We start from the raw sequence: 27,081 nt of genomic DNA on the forward strand, positions 1-27,081 counted from the left end.
ATAAAAATTATCTTTGTCTTAGTAAAATGTTCCTTTCCTAGCCTTTGGCTATAAAAATTGGGCTTTTAGGGGAAATTTTTGTCTTGGCTTACTGCAACCTCTGCCTCCTGGGTTCAAGCCATTCTCTGGCTTCAGTCTCCTGACTAGCTTGAATTAAAGGTGCCCACCATTATGCTTGGCTAATTTTTGTATTTTTAGAAGAGATGGGGTTTCACCATGTTGACCTGGCTGGTCTCAAACTCCTGACCTCAGGCGATCTACCCGCCTCGGCCTCATAAAGTGCTGGGATTACAGTCGTGAGCCACCATGTTTGTCCCAGTTTTTTTTTCTTTTTAACATTCTTCATGTTTAGCATTTAACCGTGTATATCACAGTACCCTCTGAAAATACAGTTTTGAGAACTAAAATGTGGTATATATCTTAATACCCTGTGGACATAGGTGAAATGACCATTGTCTTGTGTCATGGTATGCCAGGATAAAGAGTCAATATTCCCCGTGTACATAATTGATTCTGAACTTTTTCTACTTAGGCATAACTTGAAAATATATGTGTATGGTAGGATGGTGGCAGTAGGTTTCCAGCCTGAGGAATCTGGCTGTCCAAATTCATACCCAATTCCAACCCCAGCTTTCCCAGAAAACTGAGTGATAAATCATGTCAGGCCTTAGCTTGTGACACCAGAAGTTGTATAGTACACCAAATCCACCATGAATGCTGCTTCTGAAAAGCTGTGCAGCTGGGATTCTCAGAGTAATCCATTTCAGCACAACAGCTGGGAATCTCTGCTGCAAATAAAGGAAGGAGTAGTAAGCACACACCTAGTTATTTCAGGCAAAGACTGCGAGTCAAAGCAGAAGATGAAAAAAAAATTTTAGAAGAAGCAGGGGAAAATCAGAACTAGACCTAAAAAGAAAGCATAATAGTTGAAGTGATAACCAGTCAAAATTTTTGCCTCTCTAGTGAACACTACTGTGACCTACCCTTGAAAGAGAAGTTCTGGTGAAGAGTGAAGAGTAAAGTGTAATGCCGCAACACCGGGAATGTTTGTTTTTGACAATAAAGATAGATTTTATGGTTTTAAGTCCACAGTCATCATTGACTAATACACGTACATAAATACATCAGGTACTGTGTTACATCAGTACTGAGTGTCCAAGACAGACAGGAAAACTAATCTGATAGATAAGAAGCACCTCCTGGAAGAAGTGATGTCTGTGCTATAGGAGTCTTAAGTAGGCAAAGAGGGAGAGAGTTTTTATCTCCAGGAAAGAAGTGGGGGCAAAGTTATCAGATGATAAAAGGCATGGCTGAAAGTGGAGTTGCCTGAATGTTGCTTCAAATGGACGGTGATGAAACAGAAACACATGAAGCTGTAAGGCAGACAAATATCAGGTCTTGAAGGGATTTGTTCAGTTATGCTGAGGATATAGGCTCAGAATCTAGAAAGTATTAAATGCCAACAAAAGAATTTAAATCAGACTTTGGATGGAGCATGAAACCAATGTGATGAAAATGTGCATTTAGAGGCCGGGTGTCATGGCTGAAGCCTGTAATCCCAGCACTTTTGGAGGCTGAGGTGGGTGGATCACCTGAGGTGAGGAGTTCAAGACCAGCCTGGCTAACATGATGAAACCCCATCTCTACTAAACATACAAAAATTTGCACGGTGTGGGTGCACATCTAATCCTACCTACTCAGGAGGTTAAGGCACAGAATTGCTTGAACTCAGAGGTTGAGGATGCAGTGAGCTGAGATTATGCCACTACACTCCAACCTGGGCAACGCAGGAAGACTCTGTCTCAAAAGAAATGAAGGAAAATGTGCATTAGAAAACATGAAAGGTGGACTCTTACAGGAAGTAATTAAAGGCACAAGCTTTGATGGAAGATCAAAAAGGTCTATTGATAATGCCAGCTATAAAATTCTACCATGTGCCTACAGTGATACAATCCATGAGTAAAATATGTGAGGTTTATTACACAAGTGATGACACAAATAGTTGTGATCATGGTTACTGAACTCACTAGGTATGAATTGTAATGAAGAAAATCTTTGCCAACTAAAATCCAAGTTTAAAATAACTGAGAAAATACTGAAGTATATAGTGTGTGTTAACGTTTCTCTAGATTTTCTGTGTGTGTGTGTGTGTGTGTGTGTGCGCACATCTATTCTTTTTGTGCCATCCTAATTTAGGCCCTCATTTGATTTATGCCAGACTGCTTGAGAAGTCAGTTATTACTCTTTTCTAACTCCAATTCCTTCTTTTTCCCTTGCCTGCTGCCATGGTTTTGATATATAAACATATGTATGTGAATTAGCCAATGTTGACTGTGGACTTAGAAACCATAAAATCATGAGTGTGCACCCTCATGGCCGGATTGATAGCATTATCTGGCGAACAGGTTAGTTATTGTGTGAGTGGGCTTTGGAACAAAGGATGAGTTTGGCCCTGATTTTCTGTTTATCACATGTCCTTTACCGTAGGATGCCCTCCTGCCATGTTGCAACATAGAAAGAAGATCTCACCAGATGCAGCACCTTGGACTTTCCAGCCTTCAGAATAATGAGCAAAATAAGTCATCTTACAAATTACCCAGTCAGTGGTATTGTGTTGTTGCAGCAGCAAATGGACTAAAACCCTCTATTATTTCTTCCTCTTTAGATAATTAAATAAACTAGCTTACAGAGGGCCATGTCAAATTTCCCATCAAATGATAAAAAAGCCCATTTTTTTTTAAATGCGGTACAGTAGCCTGCCACTAAAACAAAGCCCCATTTTACTCCTAACTGTATTTTTAGAAATAAAGGAAAAGCAACCATAAAGGTCGACATGTAATGTTATTGTTCAGTAAGAGAATTGCAGGAATTTTTAATGTTCTTGTCAACATAAATTTCAGTCTCTGTCGTCATGCGTAATCTGGTACTCTTTTGGTGGAAGATCAGTTGTAACTAGGGTGATATTTTTCCAGTAAAGATGGTTGAAGAGCTGGCCTGTAATGAAAGGCAACTGATGTATCAGCTATCGCAGTCATTCACAACCACAGGTTGCCTGCTGGTAGCAGGTTAGAATGAGGAGCCTCATTGGCTGATACCTCAGGATATCTGGTGGGAAAAAGTAGATGGTTTCACTATCAGCCCCAAAGGAGGGAGATATGATGTAGTATTGAGAAGCTGTGGTTGTAACAAAATTCACAATGTGGCCATTTGCTTACATGTCGGTGCTATGAGAGTGCATGTGAATATTCGTCAACTGATTTAAAATAGCATGTTGATTTGTTGTAATTTGTTCTGATTGTCCAACTGAGGTTGAAATGGAAGAGGAGGGAAACCACTTCTATTTGGGTCAGGTGAACCAGCAATTCCCTGGCTGACAGAAGATTTCCTTGTTAGAGTCATATTTAAATTTGTAGATGTTGAAAATGAACTTTCTTCACTAGTTTCAGCAGCTAAGACAGAATTATGTTTATCTGTGTTAGCCCTGCTCTAAAGTGTTTCTTGAAATATTCAGTGAAGTAGATACAAGAGAAGCATTTTTAATCCTAATTCTTCTTTTCGTTCTTATTAAAAGTTGGGGACAGCCACGTTTGAAATTTGGATGATAATACAACTTTAACTAAAACAAGGAGAAGGTAATTCAGTGCCAGATTTCTGTTTTATCACACAAAGTTAATATCAAATAATGAATGAACATTGTTTACTATTGTTAAGAACATGCTTGTTGAGAAAAAAAAAACACTCAAGTTTTGAAGCCCTCAAGTGAAAACATGTTATACATTTAATAGTAACATTTCACTAAGTGGCTTTGGTGTCTTTATTTGGAGTTCACTGGTAGGACTGAATGTTGTTAGCAACATTTCTTAAAACGTGAAAGTTTAATGCTCAACCTGCACTCAATAATTTCAAAAAAATTAAGTAATTTTTACCTTAATATTTGATATGATTTTTAAAATCTGATCTTACTGCATGTATTAACATAGTTACTGATATATAAAATGAAATTACATATATACTCAAAGTGGCAACTGAAATATTTTGAATACCTTGCTTAAAACAGAAATTTCTTTTTTTTTATTTTTTTCTTTTTATTATCATTATTATTATTATTATTATTATTATTATTATTATTATTATACTTTAGGCTCTATGGTACATGTGCACAACGTGCAGGTAAGTTACATATGTATACATGTGCCATGCTGGTGCGCTGCACCCACCAACTCGTCATCTAGCATTAGGTATATCTCCCAATGCTATCCCTCCCCCCTCCCCCCACCCCACAACAGTCCCCGAAGTGTGATGTTCCCCTTCCTGTGTCCATGTGTTCTCATTGTTCAATTCCCACCTATGAGTGAGAATATGCGGTGTTTGGTTTTTTGTTCTTGTGATAGTTTACTGACAATGATGATTTCCAATTTCATCCATGTCCCTACAAAGGACGTGAACTCATCATTTTTTATGGCTGCATAGTATTCCATGGTGTATATGTGCCACATTTTCTTAATCCAGTCTATCATTGTTGGACATTTGGGTTGGTTCCAAGTCTTTGCTATTGTGAATAATGCCGCAATAAACATACGTGTGCATGTGTCTTTATAGCAGCATGATTTATAGTCCTTTGGGTATATACCCAGTAATGGGATGGCTGGGTCAAATGGAATTTCTAGTTCTAGATCCCTGAGGAATCGCCACACTGACTTCCACAAGGGTTGAACTAGTTTACAGTCCCACTTCTCCACATCCTCTCCAGCACCTGTTGTTTCCTGACTTTTTAATGATTGCCATTCTAACTGCTGTGAGATGGTATCTCATTGCGGTTTTGATTTGCATTTCTCTGATGGCCAGTGATGGTGAGCATTTTTTCATGTGTTTTTTCGCTGCATAAATGTCTTCTTTTGAGAAGTGTCTGTTCATGTCCTTCGCCCACTTTTTGATGGGGTTGTTAAAACAGAAATTTCTTTTTCTTCTGCCAGAAAGTTGGCTAGAAAAGCAGATCTGTGAAAATTCTGTTGAATTTTACTAAATCCATAAAGGTTGAGCTGTCAAATTAAGCTTTTCATACTGTCAGTTTGAAATATTCTGTAAGGAGCCTTTATTTCCAAATTTTCTTTCTTGAAGAGTTCTTCATTAATCACTATGCAAGTTTCATTCTTATCCCATGAATTAGACTTGAATTGGTCACTTTCAACTATTTTCCAAAGTTTACTGGGAAAGGTCAGAGAAGGAAAATCATTATCTTTATCTGGCTCAGAGACATAAAGTGTAATGTGGCCTTTTTATCAAGGACCCTTGTGGCAAAACCTGAAAATCATTTATTCAGTCATTGACCTTAAGTCTGAATCCCCAGGGATTATGTGTTCACACAATGGAGACCCAGAGGAGGCTTCTGAACCAGTTGATTCATCTTTAGGAGAAACATCTTGAGTTTCTGCAGAAACACGTGGCATCTCAAATAAGTAATTCTTTAGCTACTTTCCAGCCTGCATGTGTTTCAGGACTGCAGCTTCAAATGCTGCTTCAGTAGTCTACTCAGGTAAAGTAATCTAGATCACCACAGTGGTTTCCAACCTGAGTAGCAATGGCATCACAAGAGGACTTTGATCACCTAGCAACAAACATAAAAATTTGGCCAAGAGTGTTTACTTCCCAGTCTCAGAAATGTATCTGGTAAAAATAAAATATAGAATGATTACTTACACAGTTTATTCTGCAAAAGTTTGATGCCTGCAGAATCTTTTAAATTAATAAGGAGGGCCGGGCATGGTGGCTCATGCCTGCAATCCCAGCGCTTTGGGAGGCCGGGACAGGCGGATCATGAGGTCATGAGTTCGAGACCAGCCTGACCACCATGGTGACACCCTGTCTCTACTAAAAATACAAAAATTAGCCAGGTGTGGTCCATGTGCCTGTAGTCCCAGGTACTCGGGAGGCTGAGGCAGAAGAATCGCTTGAACCCCGGAGGCGGAGGTTGCAGTGAGCTGAGATTGCGCCACTGCACTCCAGCCTGGGCAACAGAGCAAGACTCCATCTTAAGAAAATAATAAATAAATAAATAAATAAATAAATAAATAAATAATATCCTCAATCCCTGAAATAAACATAATTTTCTCCTTGACACACACAGTCTTACTAGATTGGTGTGAGGAGCATAGGGCCTGGTAATTGGATGGTGCAAAAAAATAAAAATAAATGATTTTAAAAACTCTCTCAGCTTTGCATGTTGGATTGAAAACTGATGCAGTGTAAAACACATATGGTAAAAAGACATGGCCATATAGACAAAAGGTAGGTTAATCGTTGTCAGGGGCTGGGGAATAGAAAGAACTGTTAAGTAGATATGGCGTTTCCTGTTTGATGATAGAAATGTTTTAATAATATAATATAATTTTGAATAATATAGTTTTATATTATGTGAAACATACCTTAAAAATTAAAATAAAATCAAATATGAATAAAACTGATTAGATTTCAGAATAAAAAGTTATTCATGTATGTATCTATTCAAAACATTTTTTATTCATATCATAGAATAAATAATACTTTCATTTGGTATGTCTGTAAATATCTGACATGTTAATTATGTAAGATTTTAAAAGCAAGTGACCTACTTATAAGGAGATCCCAAAGAGTGGGAGATTTAAAAATGTAATAATAACAAGAAAGTGTTTTAAGTAAAGTAAATTTGTGTGTGGTGTCTAAGCAGAAAATTTTATTATTTGGTTCCAAGAGCCAAATATCTATTAAAAAAATATTTCTTAAGGAATAATCTTTGTGTCCTGCAACGTAAAGTTATCGTTATAAAACAGGAGTGAAATTTGTGAATTAATCTTAGAATTGAATAAAATGTTTCTTCTCTTTGAAAAATAATCATGCCCCATTTACAGTAAGAATTTTTATATGTTCATGGTTGAGAGGTGGTATATTAAAATTCTAACGCCTTGGCTTTGGTAGGTGTTGAATATGTGTGGAATAAAGAAATAATGATTTTGATATTTCTTATACTGTAGGAGGCAGTTCTCTCATACTGGAAAGAGGTGTCATTGTTAGAAGCTTGTCTTGGCTTAACATAGTTTAAGTTTTGGGAGTGTATTTTGTTTATTTAGTTCAAAATTTTCCATATTAGCAGTAAGTAACAAAAATGTCCAGATCAGAAAACTCTTTGTGAAAATAAAACAGGTGCTCCTACCAGATGTGGTTCATCAATTTTGACAGTATTTTCATTTAAAAAATGCAAAATTAAAATTTGTTTAATAGTTTGCTTTCTGGGGAATTTTCTTGTTGCTCTGTCTGAAGGGAGTACAGACTTCTTTTGTGATGGGAGGGGATGAATGGCTACTGACAGCAGCAAAAGATGGGCCATGGGTGTGAAGAAAAGAGGGAGTTAATGAGAGAATCAGAAAAATATCATCTTAAATGTAGGACAATCTAAGTCAAATTGTGGCTGAGCGTTTTGGGGAGCTAAGATGTGTGACTGTGTAGGGAAGAAGAATACCTTGGTGTTTTCAGGGGAAGATGGCTCAGCTAGTACGGTCACCTGACTCCAAACTGCAAGCTTACTTTAGTCATAAAAAGGCAAGAAAATCAGCAATTTTACCTGCAAAGCAAAGGACGTAGTATTGAAAACGAGACCAGAAATGGTGCTGTTAAAGAGGTGAACAAAAGCATTTACTTTTTGAACAAGTTTCAAAACTGTGAGGGTGGCAAATAGGAAAGGTAAGTAGGAGCAGCCCTCGACCATCTCAGATCAGCTACTTCAGCCTACCTTGACCTCTGCCTGTCTCAGCTGGGGATCTTAACATAAATCTCTGGATATCAGGGGTGGCTTTTCCCGAGTCTTGAGCCTAGAAACTGTCTCTCTTGATTCTGATTTTCAGAGAAGAGAAGCAGCTGCTTAGCATTTGGGTGGGACAGTGGTTGTTGCTAATATATTACAAATTTCAGCATGTTTTTAAACATCAGAAGGAGAAAGTGCTTCGTATTTAAGTGAAATCTCAAAGGGGCAGAAATCTACCATATTCTTTGTTATTCAGATGTGGTGAGGCACTTGCTATGTGAGTACAAGAAACAAGTTCACTTAATCACAAACACATGCCTAAATTCCATTGTTCGGTGACTTTACTTTCACTTTCTACCTTGAATTTTAGCTCTGGAAGAACCACTTCTAAACTCTGTGGCCCTTTTCATATGTGCATATTTTCATAAGTGTTTTCCAGAAATAAATTGTAGAGGTCCTTCTGTGAGTCCAAAGGAGAAGGAAGTGGTTGGGGCAGCCAGAAAGGTGCAATCTGCATTAATGTCATATTCGATGTATGGATTGCTGGGGAGGGAGTAGGATATATTTCTTATACTGTTGGATGTATTTTTCCCCTATCCCGAGGCCCAGAAACTCTGATGTCTCTGCAGTTGTCTTTCCATGCTTTCCTTTATACCCCTCGCCTACTTCTGTAATTTCTCTCTCTACTCTCCCTCCTCCTTCCCACCCTTTTTCTTTCCATTTGTGCTCTCTCCCTGCATTCCTTCTTTTTCCCTTTTCTTTCTTTTTGTGGGTATCTGGTAGCTGCAACTTATTTTCTTTCTGCTTTTCTTACTTACTCTATTTACTAGGTATTTAACAATTGTCTTTAAAAGTAACATCCTTTCTTTCTTAAAATTTTATCCCTAATGGACATGATTTGGGGAAAAAACATTTTTATGGTGCCTCTAGATAAGTAATTATATCATCTGCACATGATTCCCGTATTTTCTTACATGCCTGTTCCTCGTAGGTGGAAATGGGTACTTCATTGTACTCTTCTCTCTTTATTTACAAGAGTGTTTTTTCTGTCTCATCCCTTTAAATAACAGATTGTCTCTCTTTTTGTGACATTGAATTAATTAGGTCAGATGCGATTTTTCTCATCTATTCATTTGAAGAATGTTTCCTTTCATATTGCTTCTAGGGCCTATTTGCAAGCAACAAATTATTTTGTTGTTGTTGTTGTTTTGTTTTGTTTTTAATTTTTGGAATATTTGTCTCATCACTCCAACAAGCAAGAATTAGTTCTCATCATTAAGATCCCTTCCAGATTTCATTCAGTTGTTTCAGCAGCCTTGAATTATCATCACCTGGACCTGTTGTTGCATCAGGAATCTCTAATTTCTAATGTTCTACTTTGGACACTCTGTTACCTGTGAGTTTGAATGTTTACATTAAAAAAAAACCTTTTAGTACTTGAGTACCCTAAAGTTTCATATTTTGAATTGGTGTCAGATTTATTATTATTGATCTCTCCATTGCTGGAGAAAACTAAGCAATAGGTAAACTCTATTCTTTTGGTAATTTGTATTTTCTGAATGTTTCACAGTAAATGTTTACTACTCTTGTGATACTGCAAATTGGCAATCAGATATATTTTAAAGTGACAAGGTTGCCCTGTTCATCACCAGTTATGTACATCACACAGATCAAATGTAAGGTGTTTAAGTTTATTTTAAATGTTTTTCCCAAAAATTCTGTTTCCACCACTTTTCCAAGCTCTACCAGATGGATACTCAAGAATCGACCAAGGCAATCTCTTCTCTCATATTTCACTGTCAAATACTCTTAATCAGTGAGTCCTGTCAATTCTGTTTTTCTAAGAAATGATGATGGTGGTCATGATTATAATGATATCAATAGGAACACCTTTCCAAACTTCACTATGTACCACAAACTCTTCTTCCTGCTGCCGATGTATTATTTTCTCTACACTGCTATCTCCCCAGGAAGATTCTAATGATGTTATTATTGTACAGATGTGGAAACTGTAGCTTATGAGGTTTTAATTTTGCAATTCAAGGAAATGACAGGATTCTGGCAGTGTGGTAGCTCATGCTTGTAATCCCAACACTGGAAGGCTGAGGCAGGTGGATCACTTTAGCTCATGAGTTTGAGACCAGGAAGATGGTGGAACCCCATCTCCTCAAAAAACACAAAAATTAGCTGTACATGGTGGCATGCACCTGTGGTCCCAGCTACTTGGGAGGCTAAGGCAGGAGGATCACTTGAGTCCTGGAGGTTGAGGCTTCAGTGAGTCTAGGTCACGCCACTGCACTCCAACCTGGGTGACGAGGGCAGATCATGTCTTAAAAAATAAACAAATAAATGCCCACCACAAGCAAAAGCAAAGAAAGCAAGCATAATAAGCTAGTTAATATGCTTGTTAGCAATGTGGACATTTATTTTATAGTTAAAAGAAAAAAATAGAAAGAAGTGACAGTATTGTAACTCAGAAAGTCTGGTTCCGGAGTTTGTACTCCTAACCAGAACAACTTGAGCATCAGTTGATATTTTCCATTTTTTGCTCTACTTTGTCTGATATTAATGTAGCCATTCCAGCGGTCTTATCACTAGGGTTACTAGTGCACAGCTTTATTCCATCTCTTCCCTAGTCATTGTGTCTTTATGTCAAATGTGTGTTTCCAGCAGACAACATATAATTGGGTTTTACTATTTTTATTTCTCTTATAGGCTTTACCTTTTAGTTGTGGTATATAAGCCATTTACAGTTAATGTGCTCATTGATGTAGCTTTCTGTTTTCTCCATGTGTTATTTGTTCCATTTTCTCTTATCTGTCTTCTTTTCTATTATTTTATTTTATTTTTTTAATTTCGTGTTACGGCCTTTGTTGGTTTCTTAGCTGTTACTGTTACTTTAGTTCTTGCTTTGAGGTTTGTAGTGTACATCTCAAATTTACCACAACCTACCTTGAAGAGGTATTGCACTTCTCTATGGACAATATTAAAACACTAAAATAACAGTCAGTTGCATTTTTCAAAGATTTGATTAAAGAAAAAAGTGTAAAATTTACATACAAAATTGCCATTTTCAGTTTTTGTCATTTTATAAGATCTATTATATCTTTGTGGCACCTATCACAGCTATTTGATAAATTAATTTGTAGATACAGTAAGAATGTCATGTATTTATTAAAGTTTTTAATAATGATTTTAAAATTTCTTATTAGGTGGCAAAAAATAATAAAAATAAATGCCCAGAACGAGTATGTTTTAAAACTAAACTGTAACTGCATGTAACAGCTATAGCATAGTTCGTTTGAACTGAAATTCACATAAAATAATCATATTGAAGCCCAAAAAATTTAAAGATGTAGTGTAAATTCAATTTATACAAAATTGAAGCACGAGGTTTCCTAGATGTCTGCTGTCTACAGAGTTAGAATCTAATTCTTCTGATTATTCTTGTAACAAAACCTTTTGAAATTCTAAATTCTGATGCAGAACATATCAGTGAAACTCCTTACCACTGTCTCTTGCATTAGCATCAAGGAAGCGAGAAAAAATAAGGTAAAAAAAATTTCTGCTGTGTTTATTTTTTTACCTTCCAAATCTTGCTGAGTATTACTGTTCAACAAACGAAAAAAAATTCTCACCAGTTGTACCTGTTTATTGCCAATATACCTGGAAAGCAAATTCACTTTGTGTACAAAGTTGCAGCTGTTTCCAGGTACTTAAAACACAGTAACCAATACAAATACTCCTTATAATTAGGCTCCTGATTTTTGAGATGCTTTGTTTATCTACTATAGTACTCTTAAGACAATCTGTTAGAATTATTTTAAGTATTCTTTCTATTGATATTTTTCTTAAGTTTGGCTGTACTGTCATAATAGAGCTTTCTAGAAGGAAAGCAAGTAAAGTTGCTTAACAGCTTTGATATATACATTTTTTCAGTTAAGGTCAATGCTCTCATAGAAAATTACATTTTATTTTTAAATTGTGGGTTGAAAGTCTAATTTGTGACTCTTAAACATGAAGATATTGCTTAATATTATTAGTCTTAAACTTGAGCATCAGATAACATCAGAGTTGAAGACTTAACTCTAACATCTTTATATGATATTTACATTTACTTGAAATCTGTCAGTCATATATCTTATTTGTCTTAGTCATAATTGTTTTACGGATGATAATAGTTTGTGTTTTAGTTTTAAAACGGGAAAAAGGGTATTCTATCACAAAAGAGGGGTATTCATGAAGGAGTTATAACTTACAAGAGATTGTGAAACAGTCATCCTATTTCTAGCATCTGTTAGGTTTGCTTTCTCATCTATAACTGTGCATGACATTTCAGGGGTAACATCAAATCTTTTTTAAAAAATGAATACATTATTTACCTGTCACCACAATTGTTTCCTGATTACTCTGTCATTTCTTAGATATTATGCAACTGTTTTTTTTTTTAAGTAAGCATAGTAAGTGATTGAATGAAAGAATGGTCTCAGTATTATGTACTGGAGAGGGATGTCAACGAGATGGCGTACTAGGAAGTGTCAGGCCTTCATGCCTTCACAGAGTCAGTGAATTAATAACAATATCTGGACCACAATACCTTTGTGAGAGCTCCAGAGACCAGTTGAGAAGCTGCAGTACCCAGGTCCATGTTAAATATGAAGGAATCCAGCAAAAGGAGTATGAACATTCATGTGATTTTACTTGTCAGTACATCTGTTTCCATCTCCCTGTGTTGCATAGTGTGGCAGAAACAGGAGGAACACTTCCCTGCCAAGACTCCTCACTCAGTTAAACTCCCTGGGATTCTTCCAATTATACATGCTAATAGTCTTTCATTTTTATTGCTGAGTAGCAACCCAACCCATGGTATAAATGTACCACAGCTTGTTTGAACATTCACAGTTGAAGAACACAAGGGATGTTTTTAGTTGAGTTGCCTTATACCTTCATGTACAGTTTTTTTGCATAAGTTTTATTTTCTCTAGGATAACTGCACTCAGTTGCAAGGTTGTCTGACAGCTGCATGGCAAACAGTTTTGGACTGACCCTACCATTTTACATGCCACCAAGCAATGCATGAGTGGCTTGTTATTTCTACATCTTCACCAGCATTTGGTGTTGTCATTACTTGTTAAAATTGTAGATGTTTTAATAGATGCAGTGATGTAGCTAATAATGTTCAGTGACTTTTTATGCATTTATTTCCCGTGTTTGTATCCTTCTTAATGAAATGTCTTTGCACCCTTTGTTTATTAGCTAATTAATTTTTACCTAGGTATAGTAATTGGGTACACATTTCATAAATGCTTTCTTCCATCTGCAGATTGGCTTTCTAGTCTCTTCATAAGTTATTTCACAGAGCAGAAGTTTTAAGTTTTGATTTGATCTAATTTATCAGATTTTTTTCATGGCTTGTATTTTTGGTATCAAATCCAATAACTCTTTGCCACGCCTAAGAGGGTTGAATTTTCTTTATTATTTTTTAAAGTTTCCTAAAAAGTGTTAGAATTTCAGATTGCATTGAAGTTCATGAACCATTTTGCATTAATTTCTGTAGGGTGAGTTTTATGTTAAGGCTATTTTTCCTTAACCTGTGGATGTCCACTTGCCCTAGCACAATTTGTTAAAAGGCTATTTTTCCTCCACTGATTTGTGTTTGCCAGCTTTGTGACATACTGCATCATATCCAAACCAGTGTGACTCTATTTCTGGGCTTTCTCTTCTACATTTTTAAATGAATCTATCCCTAGGCAAATACCACACTGTCATGATTACTTTGGCTGTGTAATAAGTCTTTAAAACATTGTTGATAGATTCCTCCCATTATATACTTCTTTTTCAAAATTGTCTTAGCTATCCAAGGATGTAAGTTTGCTTTATCTAAAAAAATTCTTTTCGAGATTTTGATAGGAATTGCATCAAATATATAGATCAAGCTGGGGAAGATTAACACAGCATATTGAGTCTTCCAATCCATTAACACAATGTATCCTTCTTTATTACTTTGATTTCTTTCACCAGTGTTTTATATGTTTCAGCATACAGAGCCCATACCTGTTTTTTTTTTTTTTAATGTATATCAGAGCGTATCACATTTTTTGGAGCAGTTGTGGATGATTCTGTTGCAAATTTGGGGTCCTCCTGACCTGTAGCATAGGGAAATAGCAGATTGCTGACTAGTTTAGATTCATTTCACCTGTTCAGAGGGTAGGGGGTTGGGTGGTGGTAGATGCTTAACTCCCCAGTGAAGCCCACTGACAGAATAGGGTAGGGTAGTGGAGAGAGCAGTCAAGAAGCACAGTGCAATCATCTCTACTTAGATCTGGCTCTTTAACCACTATTGTTGTTGGGTAGACCTGGGTGCTCAGCTTGCTAATGGACTCTGTTGACACTGGTTAGGGAATTGGAATTGGAATGCTGTCCTCTGTTTTAGCTGGGTGGGAAATAGAAGATTAGCTGCCTCCTCTGACCTTAGAGGGAATCAGAGCATCACTGACCTGGGAGAAGCTTGTCTCTGTACATGGCTGCAGAGAAACTGAAGTAGTATTTTTTTTTTTGTGGTGTTCGTCTGGAGTAGTTTGGTTATTCTCCATAGAACAGTTTTGTGTAGTTGTTTGTAGTTAGGTTATCCTCTCCTGGTCCTTTGGCTGGGAGAGAACAGGATTTTCTTGAAGCTCTTTTTGTCTGTGCCTATTGGAGATTCAGAATTGGAAGCTTCTATAGTCCATTATGTGGGATACATGGAAGGCAATAAGAAAACCCAGTATCTTTACCATAGCATCACTCTTCAAGTCCTGAAATCCCTAGACAAGACCTTGCAGAGTCTGTCTTTGTTTCTTGTCATTATGTCTGTGGTGTTTTAGTTGTTCAGAGGAAACACCGGGGTGTTACGTTGTACCTGGAAGTCCTAGGAAGTCAAAGTTTGAGGAAGGCTTTAAAGTACCAAGCAAATCAAATCTCATAAAGCAAAACATGGGGAGGTATGATTGCACAGAATGAAATGATATGATTTACCTATAATAAAGTGATTTTATTGAATAAACTTTTCACCAAAATTAATCTCAAAGAAGTTTTATAATATATATGAAAAAGCCAATGATTTATAGCATATAAGTAATATAGGTCAATGAAGAACAGATGAAATACCTGCCATACACTTTGGAAAAAAAATAAAGTTGGCAGTGCTTCCAGAAAATATTACCAAAAATATGTTCTTTTTCAACTGCAGAAGGGATATAGTAATAATGGCTTTTCATAGATTTTATTTGTTAAGTAAAAAATAATTTAATTGAAATCAAGCACTTATTTCCAGTTCTCTGGGGCAATGTGAGCAGTTGCAAAACCAAATGTTATGAAAGCCAAAGATTAAAAGTATAATATAATATTCTTTTTAAAAAAATAAAAATGGCTGTCAAGAAAGAAAACATCTGTGAGATTTGAACTCCAATATCATTAATTTGGGATAAACTTGATAGTTCATTGAAATAGTCAGCTGAGGAGTAAATGTGGATATATTCCCATGAAAGAGACCATTTCTGAATCCAGTGGGGTTGGGCTTCCTGCCTGAATAATTTGTTAAAGAAAGTGGTGTTTAGACATTTAGCTGGAATATTTGAGCCAATACAGAAAGCCATTTACCACAGATACTAGGATCTAACACAGAATGAGGTTTTTATTCAAAGCCATGAGGGGAAAGTTCATATGTCAACCTCCATCCTATGTGATATTCAAGACTGAGGTCAGATTTTTGATATTACCTACAAGATATAACTACCTCAAAAGCAGAAACTGATTGATTGGTGGATGTTCGATGCCCTAAGAAATAGCCAAAAAAGACACACTAAGGGGTACACTCAAGGATAAAAAGTTGAATTAAAAGATTCTTCATAATAAGTAGGTTTTGGTGTTCTCTGAGATGAATAAATGGAATCTAAAGGCAAAACAGGTGGGTAGGAAGACAAAAATAAATTTTTTAAATAGAGAATTATACCTCATTGAAAAATGAACCATACAGTAAAAAGTCAAACAAATTTTTGTTTCTTTGTTTCTTGTATAGTAGATTCAGCACAAATATAGCAAGAATAAGTAATTTTCTTAGTAGATCTGAAAGTAAGTTTGCCAGTTGTGGGGGAAAATACATAAATGTAAATGTCACATTTCATTTTGAAATTTGATAGTTTGCTGACAAACAACATACAATTTATTTTTGGTATGAGTCTCTTCCTTGCAATATTGAGAATGTAATTATACTAAAATGCTATTTATTGTTTGTTTAAAATGAAAATCCATGTTATATCTGATGACCATACATGAAAGATAAGTTAATAAAAGTTGAGCTCAGAGTAGACAACTTTCATATTAAATTACAAGATACACCAGAAGGAAACATGTATAGAAGGGCCAAAAGGCAGAATATGAAAATAAATTCTACACTGGATATTATTCCACATAAGTTGTCATTTAATAAAAATACATTTTTCAACTCACAAAGATTAAGCAAATATTAAAGACTTAGTGAAAGCCAAAGGAAAAGAAGTATAAAACCTAGTATTTTTATTTTTTAGCAAGGACAAAAACAAATATCAAAATTAAAGTGGTACTTAGGAATTTGTGTAGGTTTTTTTTGTGGGGGCTAGAAATACATTTTACCTTTTTAGGAAAAAAATGTCAACTAACTGGGTCCTTTTGATTAGCTACAGAAAGTGTAGAAATATGGTAGTTAATGTCAAAAGCAGGAAAAATGAATATTTTTCAAAAGAATGAATATTTTTTCAAAAAAATGAATAACGACAGAAAGGGTAAAAATATGGTAATTAATGTCAAAAGCAGGAAAAAATAAATTTCTGCAAGAAAAATAAATTAATACAATTGGAAAAAAAGGTTCAGGGTAGGGAGAGGGATTGAACAACAAAGGCTGAAAGAGAGGCGGCAAAGGCACAGACAGAAAATATTGGGTAAATAAAAAGCTATCTAATCAGATATTAGTTATGTAGATAAGAGAGTAATCATATTAGATGTAAATGCTTCCAAATTATGTGTTAAAATGTTAAATACTCTAACACTGGATTGAGAAAATATGCTTTTACCTGGGAATAATTACACTGAAATATTAAAACAAAGGTTTAGAGAAAATTAACAAATATTTATTTAAAAAGATAGGCCACTACAATTGTATAAGACAGAAGAGAATTTTAGAAAAAATGCAAGCAATAAGGAGGGACAATAATAGATAACATAAGAGGTGACAGACAAAATATGAAATGTCAAAATGTGAAAAATTTTTAAAGATATATAACAGTCACAAATTTAAATGCCTCAGTAGCATTGTCACAATATATGCCAGAATCAAATTTGATGGATATTTATTTCTATTGACAAATCACAATTGTAGTGAGAGGTGCTTAATATACCAGTCATCTAGCCTGATGAGTATACAGACATTTAGTTGTTAATAGGAATACTTTGCAATTAACAATTAACAAACCTTTTATATGTATATAAATGTTGCTACCTTCACTCTTAAAAAGTAAATATGTGTCTTAACCACTATATACCTTCTACTTACCAAGAAAGCATTCTTTTTTAATTGGTTCAAAAATGTGATCTCAACAAGTTTTAGGTAGATAATTTCATATAAATCTGATTTTATGGTTAAATGTAACCAATATAAAATTAACAGACTTTCCAGCTCATTCTATGAGACAAGTAGTACTCTGATAACAAAACTAGAGAAAGATTGTAGAAGAAAAGAATGTTACAGACAAATATCTTTCATGAATACAGACAAAAATTCCCAAGGAAATACTAGCAAATCAAATCCAGCAATATATGAGAAGAGGTACATTCCATAACCAGGTAGGATTTATCTCAGGAATGCAAGGTTAGCTTAATATTCAAGAATCAGCTATGCAATGCTGATAGAATTAGGGAACCCAAACCATATGACAATCTCAACAGATGTGGTAAAATATTTTATAAAATCCAACACCTTTCTATGATAAAAGCACTCAACTAGATGGGAATAGAAAGAAAATACCTCAGCCTGAAAAAGGGCATCTACACAAACCCCAAATCTAACATGAAACTTAATGCAAAAACCTGAATGCATTTTCCTCATGATCCAGAATAAGGCTTGGATGTCCACTGCTGCCACTTCCCTTTGACATTTTACTGGGAGTTTGATTTTGATGAGGGGCAATTGGGCAAGAAAATTTTAAAAAAAAAAGCCATCTAAATTGGAAAGGAAAAAAGTGAATCTATCTCTGTTTGCAGATGACATGATCCTGTATACAGAAAATTCTGATAAATCAGAACTAATAATTAAGTCCAGCAGAGTTGCAGATAACAAGATCAGTATACAAAAGTCAATTATATATCTACACAGTAACAAAGAGCAATCCAAAAATAAAATGAGATTAAGAAAAACATTTCACAAAGATAACAAGAGAATAAATACTTAGGAATGAATTTAACAAATGTGCAAATGTTATAATCTAATAACTCTAAAATATTGTTGAAAGACATTAAAGAAAATTGAAATAAATGGAAAGATATCCAATATTCATGGATTGGAAGATGACATTAAGTGACAACACTGCAAAATTGACCTACAGTTTCAATTAAGTCTCTACCAAATCCCAGGTGGCTTCTTTATAAAAATAGCTATGGCAATTCTACTATTCTTATGGACTTTCATAGGATGCAGAATAGCCAAAACAATACACTTTCCATTCAAAATTTACCACAAAGCTGCAGTAAAGATAGTGTGGTACTGACACAATACACCAATGAAATAGAAGTGAGAGTTCAGAAAGAAGCCTCCCCACCTGTGTGCAATTGGTTTCCAACAAAGGTACCAAGATAAATGAATGGGGAAACATAGTCAAAATCTCAAGAAATGGAGCTGAGACAACTAGATATTCACGTGAAGTTGGAACCCTGTCTTTTACCACAATTATCTCAAAATGTATCAAAAACCTAAATTGAGGAGCTGAACACGATAAAATAAAACTCTAGAAAAAAATGTAGACGTTAATCTTTGTGACCTTAGATTAGGCAAACGTTTCTTCAATATGTAACCAAAAACACAAAGAATAAACATCAGTTAAATAGAACTTCATTGAAATTAAACTTCTGTGCTTCAAAGAGATCATGAAGTAAAATGACACTATGGGAGAAAAATATTGTCACATCATATCTAGAGCTAAGCATAGGAAATGATAATTAGCTATCAGAAAAATGAAAATCAAACCACAATGAGATACAATGAATCTCAAACCACAATGAGATATATTGAATAGAATGGAGTGTAATCAGAAAGAAATAACAGATGTTGGTGAATATATGGAAAAATTGGGAACCTCATCCAATTGCTAGTGGGAACATAAAGTGAGGTTGCTTCTTTAGAAAACAGTGTGGTAGTTTCTCAAAAGATTGGACATACATTCACCATATGTTCCTAAAATTAAGATATAATTATGAACATTTGTATATGAATGTTACTAGTAGCATTATTCACAATATAAATGTTTCCATCAATTCCGGATGTGGAGGTGGGCCTAGGTTGATGTTACCCTTGCAGTGGGTTTGCATCATACATTCACTCACCATATATCTGATATAATTGGTGTAAATCCACATATTCTATAATAAAACCACCAAGATAAAGAATTTGGACAAATTACTTAAACTTTCTTGCCTCAGTATGCTCGGCTTAAAAATCGGACAGAATAGCAAGCCTGTTACAGAAATCTCTAGTTTAGGAAACCCCAGCCTTTTAAAGGGAGGTAACAGCAAACCTGCTTAACTTCTGCCTTAGAAAGAGGCATTATCTTTATCTTCTTCTGGTTTTTTTTTGAGCCGGAGTCTTGCTCTGTCCCCCAGGCTGGAGTGCAGTGGCGCAATCTCGGCTCACTGCAAGCTCCGCCTCCCAGGTTCACGCCATTCTCCTGCCTCAGCCTCCCTGGTAGCTGGGACTACAGGCACCTGCCACCACGCCTGGCTAATTTTTTGTATTTTTAGTAGAGAGGGGGTTTCACCTTGTTAGCCAGGATGATCTCTATCGCCTGACCTCGTGATCCACCCGCCTCGGCCTCCCAAAGTGCTGGGATTACAGGCGTGAGCCACCGCGCCCGGCCCATTATCTTTATCTTCTACAGTGATTGTTATACACAGCTCCATGAAGATAATCCACAACAAAAGGCTGTAAGTCACGAACAGCCACATATTGTATGAGTCTGTTTATATTAAGTGTCTGTAGTAGGCAAATCCACAGAGACAGAAAATGGCTTATTGGATACCAAGGGCTCTAGGAAAGGGGGAAGCTGGTATAGAATGCTAATGGTACAGAGTTTCTCATTAAGGTGATGAAAATCTTCTGTATGTAAGTAGTGGTGATGTTTGTACAACTTTGTGAATACCTTGAAAATCACCAAGTGTGTACTTTATTTTATTATTATTATTTTTTAGAGAGGTTCACACTCTGTCTCCCTGCCTGGAGTGCAGTGGTGCAATCTCAGCTCACTGCAACCTCTGCCTTTAGGGTTCAAGTGATTCTCCTATCTCAGCCTCCTGAGTAGCTGGGATTACAGGTGCACAACCACCATGCCCAGCTAATTTTTTTTATTTTTAGTACAGACGGGGTTTCACCATGTTGGTCAGGCTGGTCTCGAACTGCAGAACTCGTGATCTGCCTGCCTCAGCCTCCCAAAGTGCTGGGACTGTAGACGTGAGCCACCGCACCCAGCAAGTGTGTACTTTAAAATGGCTGATGTTATACTATGTGAGTTATCTCTCCATCCAAAAAGTGTTTAAATCTTGGTTAAAGTTGTGTGCACTACCAGCCTTAACAGGAATATATATGCGGGTTAAACACACAAACAAAAGTACTGAATGTGCCCCAGTGACATAAAGGGGCAGGGAAGTGAACAACTGGAAAACAATGAGAGCTAAACTCCAAACTGGCATTGAGTATGAAAGAATGCCTTCTCCAGTCTATGTAGGAAAAACTGGAGGAAGTGGCCATGTGGTTGGATAATTTTTCACTTATAACAAATGCCTGTAAATATGCCCCTAAATATTAAACCTTTTTTTGTTTTGTCTTTGTTGTTTTTTGTTTTGTTTTTTGAGACAGAGTCTTGCTCTGTCGCCCAGGCTGGAGTGCAGTGGCGTGATCTCAGCTCACTGCCAGCTCTGCCTCCTGGGTTCACACCGTTCTCCTGCCTCAGCCTCCTGAGTAGCTGGAACTACAGGTGCCCGCCACCATGCCGGGATAATTTTTTTGTATTTTTAGCAGAGACGGGGTTTCACCATGTTAGCCAGGATGGTCTCCATCTCCTGACCTCGTGATCTGGCTGCCTCAGTCTCCTAAAGTGTTGGGATTTCAGGCGTGAGCCACCGTGCCCGGCCATATTAAATCATTTTTTTAATAAGAAAGTGAAGTTCAGAATCTAGAAAGGAGTTGGCAGTACCAACATTAAATTATAAATTGTTCAGCGTACACGTGAAGAATATAACTTACATTTTAGTTCATGTTATACATACATATAAGCAAACAGAATTTTCTATTTTGATAACAAAACCACCAGGATAAAGAATCGAGTCAAATTACTTAATCTTTTCTTGCTTTAGTCTCCTTAGTTTAATAAGAAGACCGAATAGTAAGCCCGTTACAGAAATTAAGTCTGTGAACCTTTTAGAATAAAGATCAGGCCAGCCACGGTGGACTCAGGGTGAATCCAAACACTTTGGTGGGGCCAAGGTGGGTGGACCACCTGAGCTCAGGAGTTCAAGACCAGCCTGGCCAACATGGCAAAACCCCATCTCTACTAAAATTACCAAAAAAAAGTAGTCAGGTCGGGTGGTGGGCACCTGTGGTCCCAGCTACTGAGAGGCTGAGGCAGGAAATCGCCTGAACCCAAGAGGCAGAGGTTGTGTGGTGAGCCAAGATCCTGCCACTCCTGCCTGAGCAACAGAACAAGACTTTGTTACTTCCTATTTAAAAAAAAAAAAAGAAGGAGAAAGTGAAAAAGAAAAAAAAGATCAAAGTGAACTGAAAATATATCACGTATTGTTTTCCACAGTTCACCTGACAAAAGACAAATATCCATGTACTGATAGAACTTACATTTTGGCGTTAGTAGGAAGCAGTGACAACAACTAGTGACTTTTAAGTAAGAAGCATAAGGATTGTGGGTTCATGTATATGCAGGTGCATAATATAAACTTAAAGGAGATTTGAGCAAATTTTTTGAAATGGCAAGGAGAGCAGAACCTCTGAGGTTGTAGTGTATATTGGGGCCCTGACCAAGAAAAAGAATGGTAGAAGAAGATATGTAAAAGTGAATAAGAATAAAATTTTATATGTGTTTTTGTTACATTATAAGGACCATAGTTTTAGCTTAGGAAAGGGGGAGGCTGGGATTGAATGCTAATGGGTAGTTTCTTTTTAAGGTAATGGCAACATTCTATATATAAATAGTGTTGATGGTTCCCGTAACTTTGGGAATACCCTAAAAATCACTAAATGTGTACTTTAAAATGGTTACTTCTACAGTATCTGAGATATAACTCACATAATATAAGAGGTAATCAAGGAAGTCTAGGGGACCACTAAAGAGGCTGAGTTAATCGCCTGAGAAATGTGGATGGCCTGCATCTGGGTGATAGCAGGAGGAATAGGGAAAAGTGGTTAGATTCTGGATGTGTCTTAAAAGTAAAACATGCAGAATTTGAGGATTAATAGAAATGATGCAATGAAAAGAAAAGCATTAAGGATGACCTTACGTGCCTTAGCAACAGGATGTAATTACTATCAGGTGAAATGGGAAACATTTGGGGAAAGTTGTTTGGAAAGTGAATTAGAATTCAGTTTGTAGCCTTGAGTTCAAATTGCCTATTAAACTTGAATATGTACAACAGACTCCTATAAGATTGGGACATTGGTAAGAGACTGACTGGAGATATAAATATGGAACTCATAGTACCATTCAGAAATCCACTGTACAGGAAAAGACAACCAGGAGATTGAGAGTAAATGTATCAGGAATAATTCAAGTAAGAGGGAAACTAAAAAATAACTCTTATAATTGGCCACGTGTGGTGGCTTGCACCTCCAGTGCCAGCAGTCTGGGAGCCTGAGGTGGGCAGAAGGCTTGAGCCCAGGAGCTCGAGACCAGCCTGGCAATATGAAGACACCCTGTCTCTACAAAAATACCAAAGTTAGCTAGGCCTGGTGGCCTGCAGTCACAATCACCCGGAAGGTGGAAGTGGAAAGATCGCTTGAGCTTGGGAGGTTGAGGCTGCAGTGAGTCCAGCCTGGACAACGGAACCAGACCCTGTCTCAATAAACAAACAACGATAAGAATTTTTTTTAAAAAAAACTATTATATTTGGCAAAAAGGAAGTTAAATATAGTACTTTTGGTGGACTGTTGGGGATGAAAGCCCGACTGGTTAAGGTAAGAGGAATGTTCAAATGAGAGCATATTATCAATGGCAAAAATATTCAACTGAAGTTTAAGGTAACATATTAAATTTAGCAATTAGGGTGTCACTGATGACTCTTGAGAAACGACTGTGACTTCACTGTTGTGGGATAAAACCTGAGAAATAATAATAAGTGATGGAAAGGAAATAACTAATAGAAATTCTCTGTGGAAATTAAAAGCAGAGAAAAAGTTCAGCACCATGAGAGACAGTTTTTGTTTTGAATTGTAAAATATGGTTTTTTAAATATACGTGTGATAAGGAAATCAGGGCACTGATGAGGAGAATAAAATAAATTACACAAAAGAGAAAAAGATCAATCATATTGATGGATTGAGTCCAGGAGGACATATTTTTAAATGGGATGAAGGTTTTGTCTTTGAATAAATAAGTGCATATAGATAAAGGTGTGATTTAGATCAGAATAACAAACAAAAGAAGTTGAGGAATTTAATATTCTGCAGCATAAAATTTAAAGAATTTGAAGAATATTTATGATAAATTATGACAAAGCAATGCAAAGAAAGTTCAAGAAATGAACAACTTATCAAATAAAATAGATAACTTCCTGCTTCTTCCCTCCCACTCTTTTTAACTACTACTTTTACTTTTCCCATTAATATATTTTTAAAATCGACCAACATCTTCTGGGGAAATACTATCTTTCTTTCTGGAAATTTGCATTAGATGCTTACTCATTTTTTGTGCTTTCAATATATTAACAGCATTTTTAGTCAGAAAAATATTTCTCTAAAACAATTTCATTTTAATACTTAAAATTAATATTTAAAAGTACTGTTGCCTTTTATTTTCCTTCTTATTCATTTTGTTTTATATTGCTTCCCACACATAGTGACTAACTGACGTTCACAGTATGTCAGTAATTTTTCTGGTGGTTTGTCTACAGAGAACCTAAAATGAGCTGCTTTTCCCCCCAGCAAAAGAGAGTTTAAACCTACTATTGCCATGCAGTCTGGATTTTACATCTATTTGAATTGAAACTTTACTAGATTAATAACTTCATAGAGTTAAGTTCAGCCAAGAAACAGTATTTTAAATGCAAATAACCAACATCTAGCAATAAGTGGAACTTAAAGGCCTCACTATTCTGTATTCCTTTACTAATCAGGAATATCTGGGGATAGTTTTCTTAGTGTCATCATGGTTAGACTTGGCTTAGATTGTGCCGTTTTATTTTAGTGGATGTCAGCTGCAGACATTGGCTGAAAAGCACAAAAAGAAAACTTATGAGAAATGAACATTTCTTTCATACTACTTGGAGATAGGACTATCATCTCAGTGCTAAGAGATAGTTGATGCCTCATAGAAGTTTGATCGTCTACTTTAAAACAATGTTTTCTGAAGAAATAGTATGTCAGGTTAGACATTGTAGTTCAATATTCCCTAAACTAGACATAGATTTTTCTATTGTGATTAGTGATCCATATCTACCTGTTAACATTTTCTATGAATAATGAATTATAGAGAATCTTGTTTACTTCTGTTTAAATTTAATACTGAACTCTACTGGATTCACTGACAAGATGACTTTGAATTAGCAGCACTCTGAGAATGGAGACAGTGTTTGAAGAGACGGATGAAGAAAGCACAGGAGGAGTTTCATCTTTGGAAGAAGAAATAGTCCTTGGCCAGAGACCCCATACAAGCTTTCCTTTTAGCATTCTCTTCTCAACTGTTCTCTACAGTGGTGAGGTTGCCTTTGGTTTATATATGTTTGAAATTTATCGAAAAGCTAATGACAGATACTGGATGTCATTTACCATCAGCTTTATTATTGTGGGGGTAATTTTGGATCAAATTATCCTGATGTTTTTCAACAAAGATTTGAGGAGAAATAAGGCTGCATTACTTTTTTGGCACATTCTTCTTTTAGGACCTATTGTGAGGTAAGTGACACAAATATTTCTCATTCACTGCCTCCAGCAAGTAAATTGAATATAAATAGATGGCTAAAAAGATTAAGGATGCCATAATTACCGTTTCTGGAATTGAAATATTTCCCTTTTTAGATTTACTTAGTTTTCACACTTTCGTAACTGTTCCTATTTAATTGTCATCAGTTATAAGGTAATGATAGTTTTTTTAAAAATGCAAATGGGAATAAGTCAGTCATTTCTTCTATTCTTTCTATGCATGTGTTGTAGTCCAGTCTTTACTATTTTTCTCATTCGGCCTAACGGGCATTTTAAATAGTTACGAGGCCTAGAAATATACCCTTAAATTAAGGAATGAGAGTAGAGTGAGTGAGAAGAGAGAAAGGCTTGAAAATAATCTCATAAATTTTATTTGTCAACTGAAGCGAATTTAACTTTTTAGTGGTAGATTTTCCAGACATCCTGGAATTTGTAGCTGTGACTTGGAATATCAAAACATAGCTTAGCAATTCATTTCTATATCACTTCAGTCTGTTACTACACTGATTTGCATGAGTACTGTAAATTTTGTTATGTTAATCTGTCTTATAGTTCTAAATTCTTAGTTACTATATATGTGAATAAACATAAAATTTGGCAGGTAAATTCTTTCTTTTATAACTTTCTTTTCACTGAGTGTTTTAGGTAAACTCAAGTTTATTTTTCTGTGTGAATTTCAGAGCTAGATGTTGATAAATTTTATTTTATCCAATTAAACTTATAGATTAACTTTAGGAAAGACTAACGTGCTTTGAAAGAACAATTCTTCATATTTATGGACCACATAGGAATTAATATTTGTTTAAGATTGATGTATCTTAAGTGGGTTTTTTTGGTGTGTTTTCTTTATTGAAGTTTTTATATTTTTTAGGATTCTTGCATCATGGATTTACATTTTAGGTTAATACTATGCAAAGTATATTTTCATTTTACTTTTTATTATTGTTAACTGTTTTGTTATTGATTTAAAACTTAACTGTAGGTTGGGCGTGGTGGCTCACACCTGTAATCCCAGCTCTTTGGGAGGCCAATGCAGGCGGATCATTTGAGGTCAGGAGTAGAGTCCAGCCTGATCAACATGGTGAAAAACCGTCTCTGCTAAATACTAAAAAAAATAGCCAGGCGTGTTGGTGCATGCCTGTAATCCCAGCTATTTGGGAGGCTGAAGCCAGAGAATCTTTCAAAACTGGGAGGCAGAAGTTGCACCTAGGCAACAGAGAAAAACTCTGTCAAAAAAAAAAACCTTAACTATATTCCATCACAAAATGTGATCTGCATTATAAAATGGAAATACATGTTTATATGTGAATTATATAAACATATAAATTTAAAATATAAATATATAAAGGGAGCCTTGAATTATTACCAGATCTGATGTCAGCTGTTACAAGGTTTTTCACATGAGGTAAATAAGACAGTATTGCTTAATTGACTTTCTTTTTTTTTTTTTTTTTTTTTTTTGAGATGAACTATCATTCTTTTTCGCCTAGGCTAGAGTGCATTGACACAATCTTGGCTCACTGCAACCTCTGCCTACAAAGCTCAAGAGATTCTCCTGTCTCAGCCTTCCAAGTAGCTGGAATTATAGGTGCCCACAACCATGCTCAACTGATTTTTATACTTTTATTAGAGATAGTGTTTCACCAGGTTGGTCAAGCTGGTCTCCAATTCCTGACCTCTAGTGAGGAATTGGCAGACTGTCAGACTGACATTTGAGAAACTCTCAGGCTGTTTACCAAAGTAACTGTACTTCCTCACCCTTACCTCCCACCAGCAATAATTAGGGGTTCTTATTTCTCCACATTCTTCTCCACTCCTACTGTCTCTTTAAATCATAGCTGCTAATGCGAATGAATAAAATTTCATTGTGATTTTGGTTTCTATTTCA

General features: G+C 35.9%; 1 protein-coding gene and 1 pseudogene across 2 annotated transcripts in view; one reads left to right on the forward strand and one right to left on the reverse strand.

Moving 5' to 3' along the window:
* The window catches only part of XKR3 (XK related 3), a 65,949-nt gene that overhangs the window by 16,510 nt on the left and 22,358 nt on the right, over positions 1-27,081 (forward strand). Inside the window, exons 1-2 of one of the 2 annotated variants that reach the window (XM_054470543.2) lie at positions 11,257-11,326; positions 24,822-25,166. In XM_054470543.2, the coding sequence (XP_054326518.1) occupies positions 24,832-25,166 (335 nt within the window). In that variant the 5' untranslated portion in view covers positions 11,257-11,326; positions 24,822-24,831. Of the gene's footprint in view, positions 1-11,256; positions 11,327-24,821; positions 25,167-27,081 lie in introns of those variants that run through there. The other variant, XM_054470541.2, reaches the window with a different exon arrangement.
* Positions 2,943-5,475, reverse strand: LOC129023623 (heat shock transcription factor, Y-linked-like; annotated as a pseudogene).

This window comes from Pongo pygmaeus, chromosome 23 (genome assembly GCF_028885625.2).
Source record: "Pongo pygmaeus isolate AG05252 chromosome 23, NHGRI_mPonPyg2-v2.0_pri, whole genome shotgun sequence".
Taxonomy (NCBI): Eukaryota; Metazoa; Chordata; class Mammalia; order Primates; family Hominidae; genus Pongo; species Pongo pygmaeus.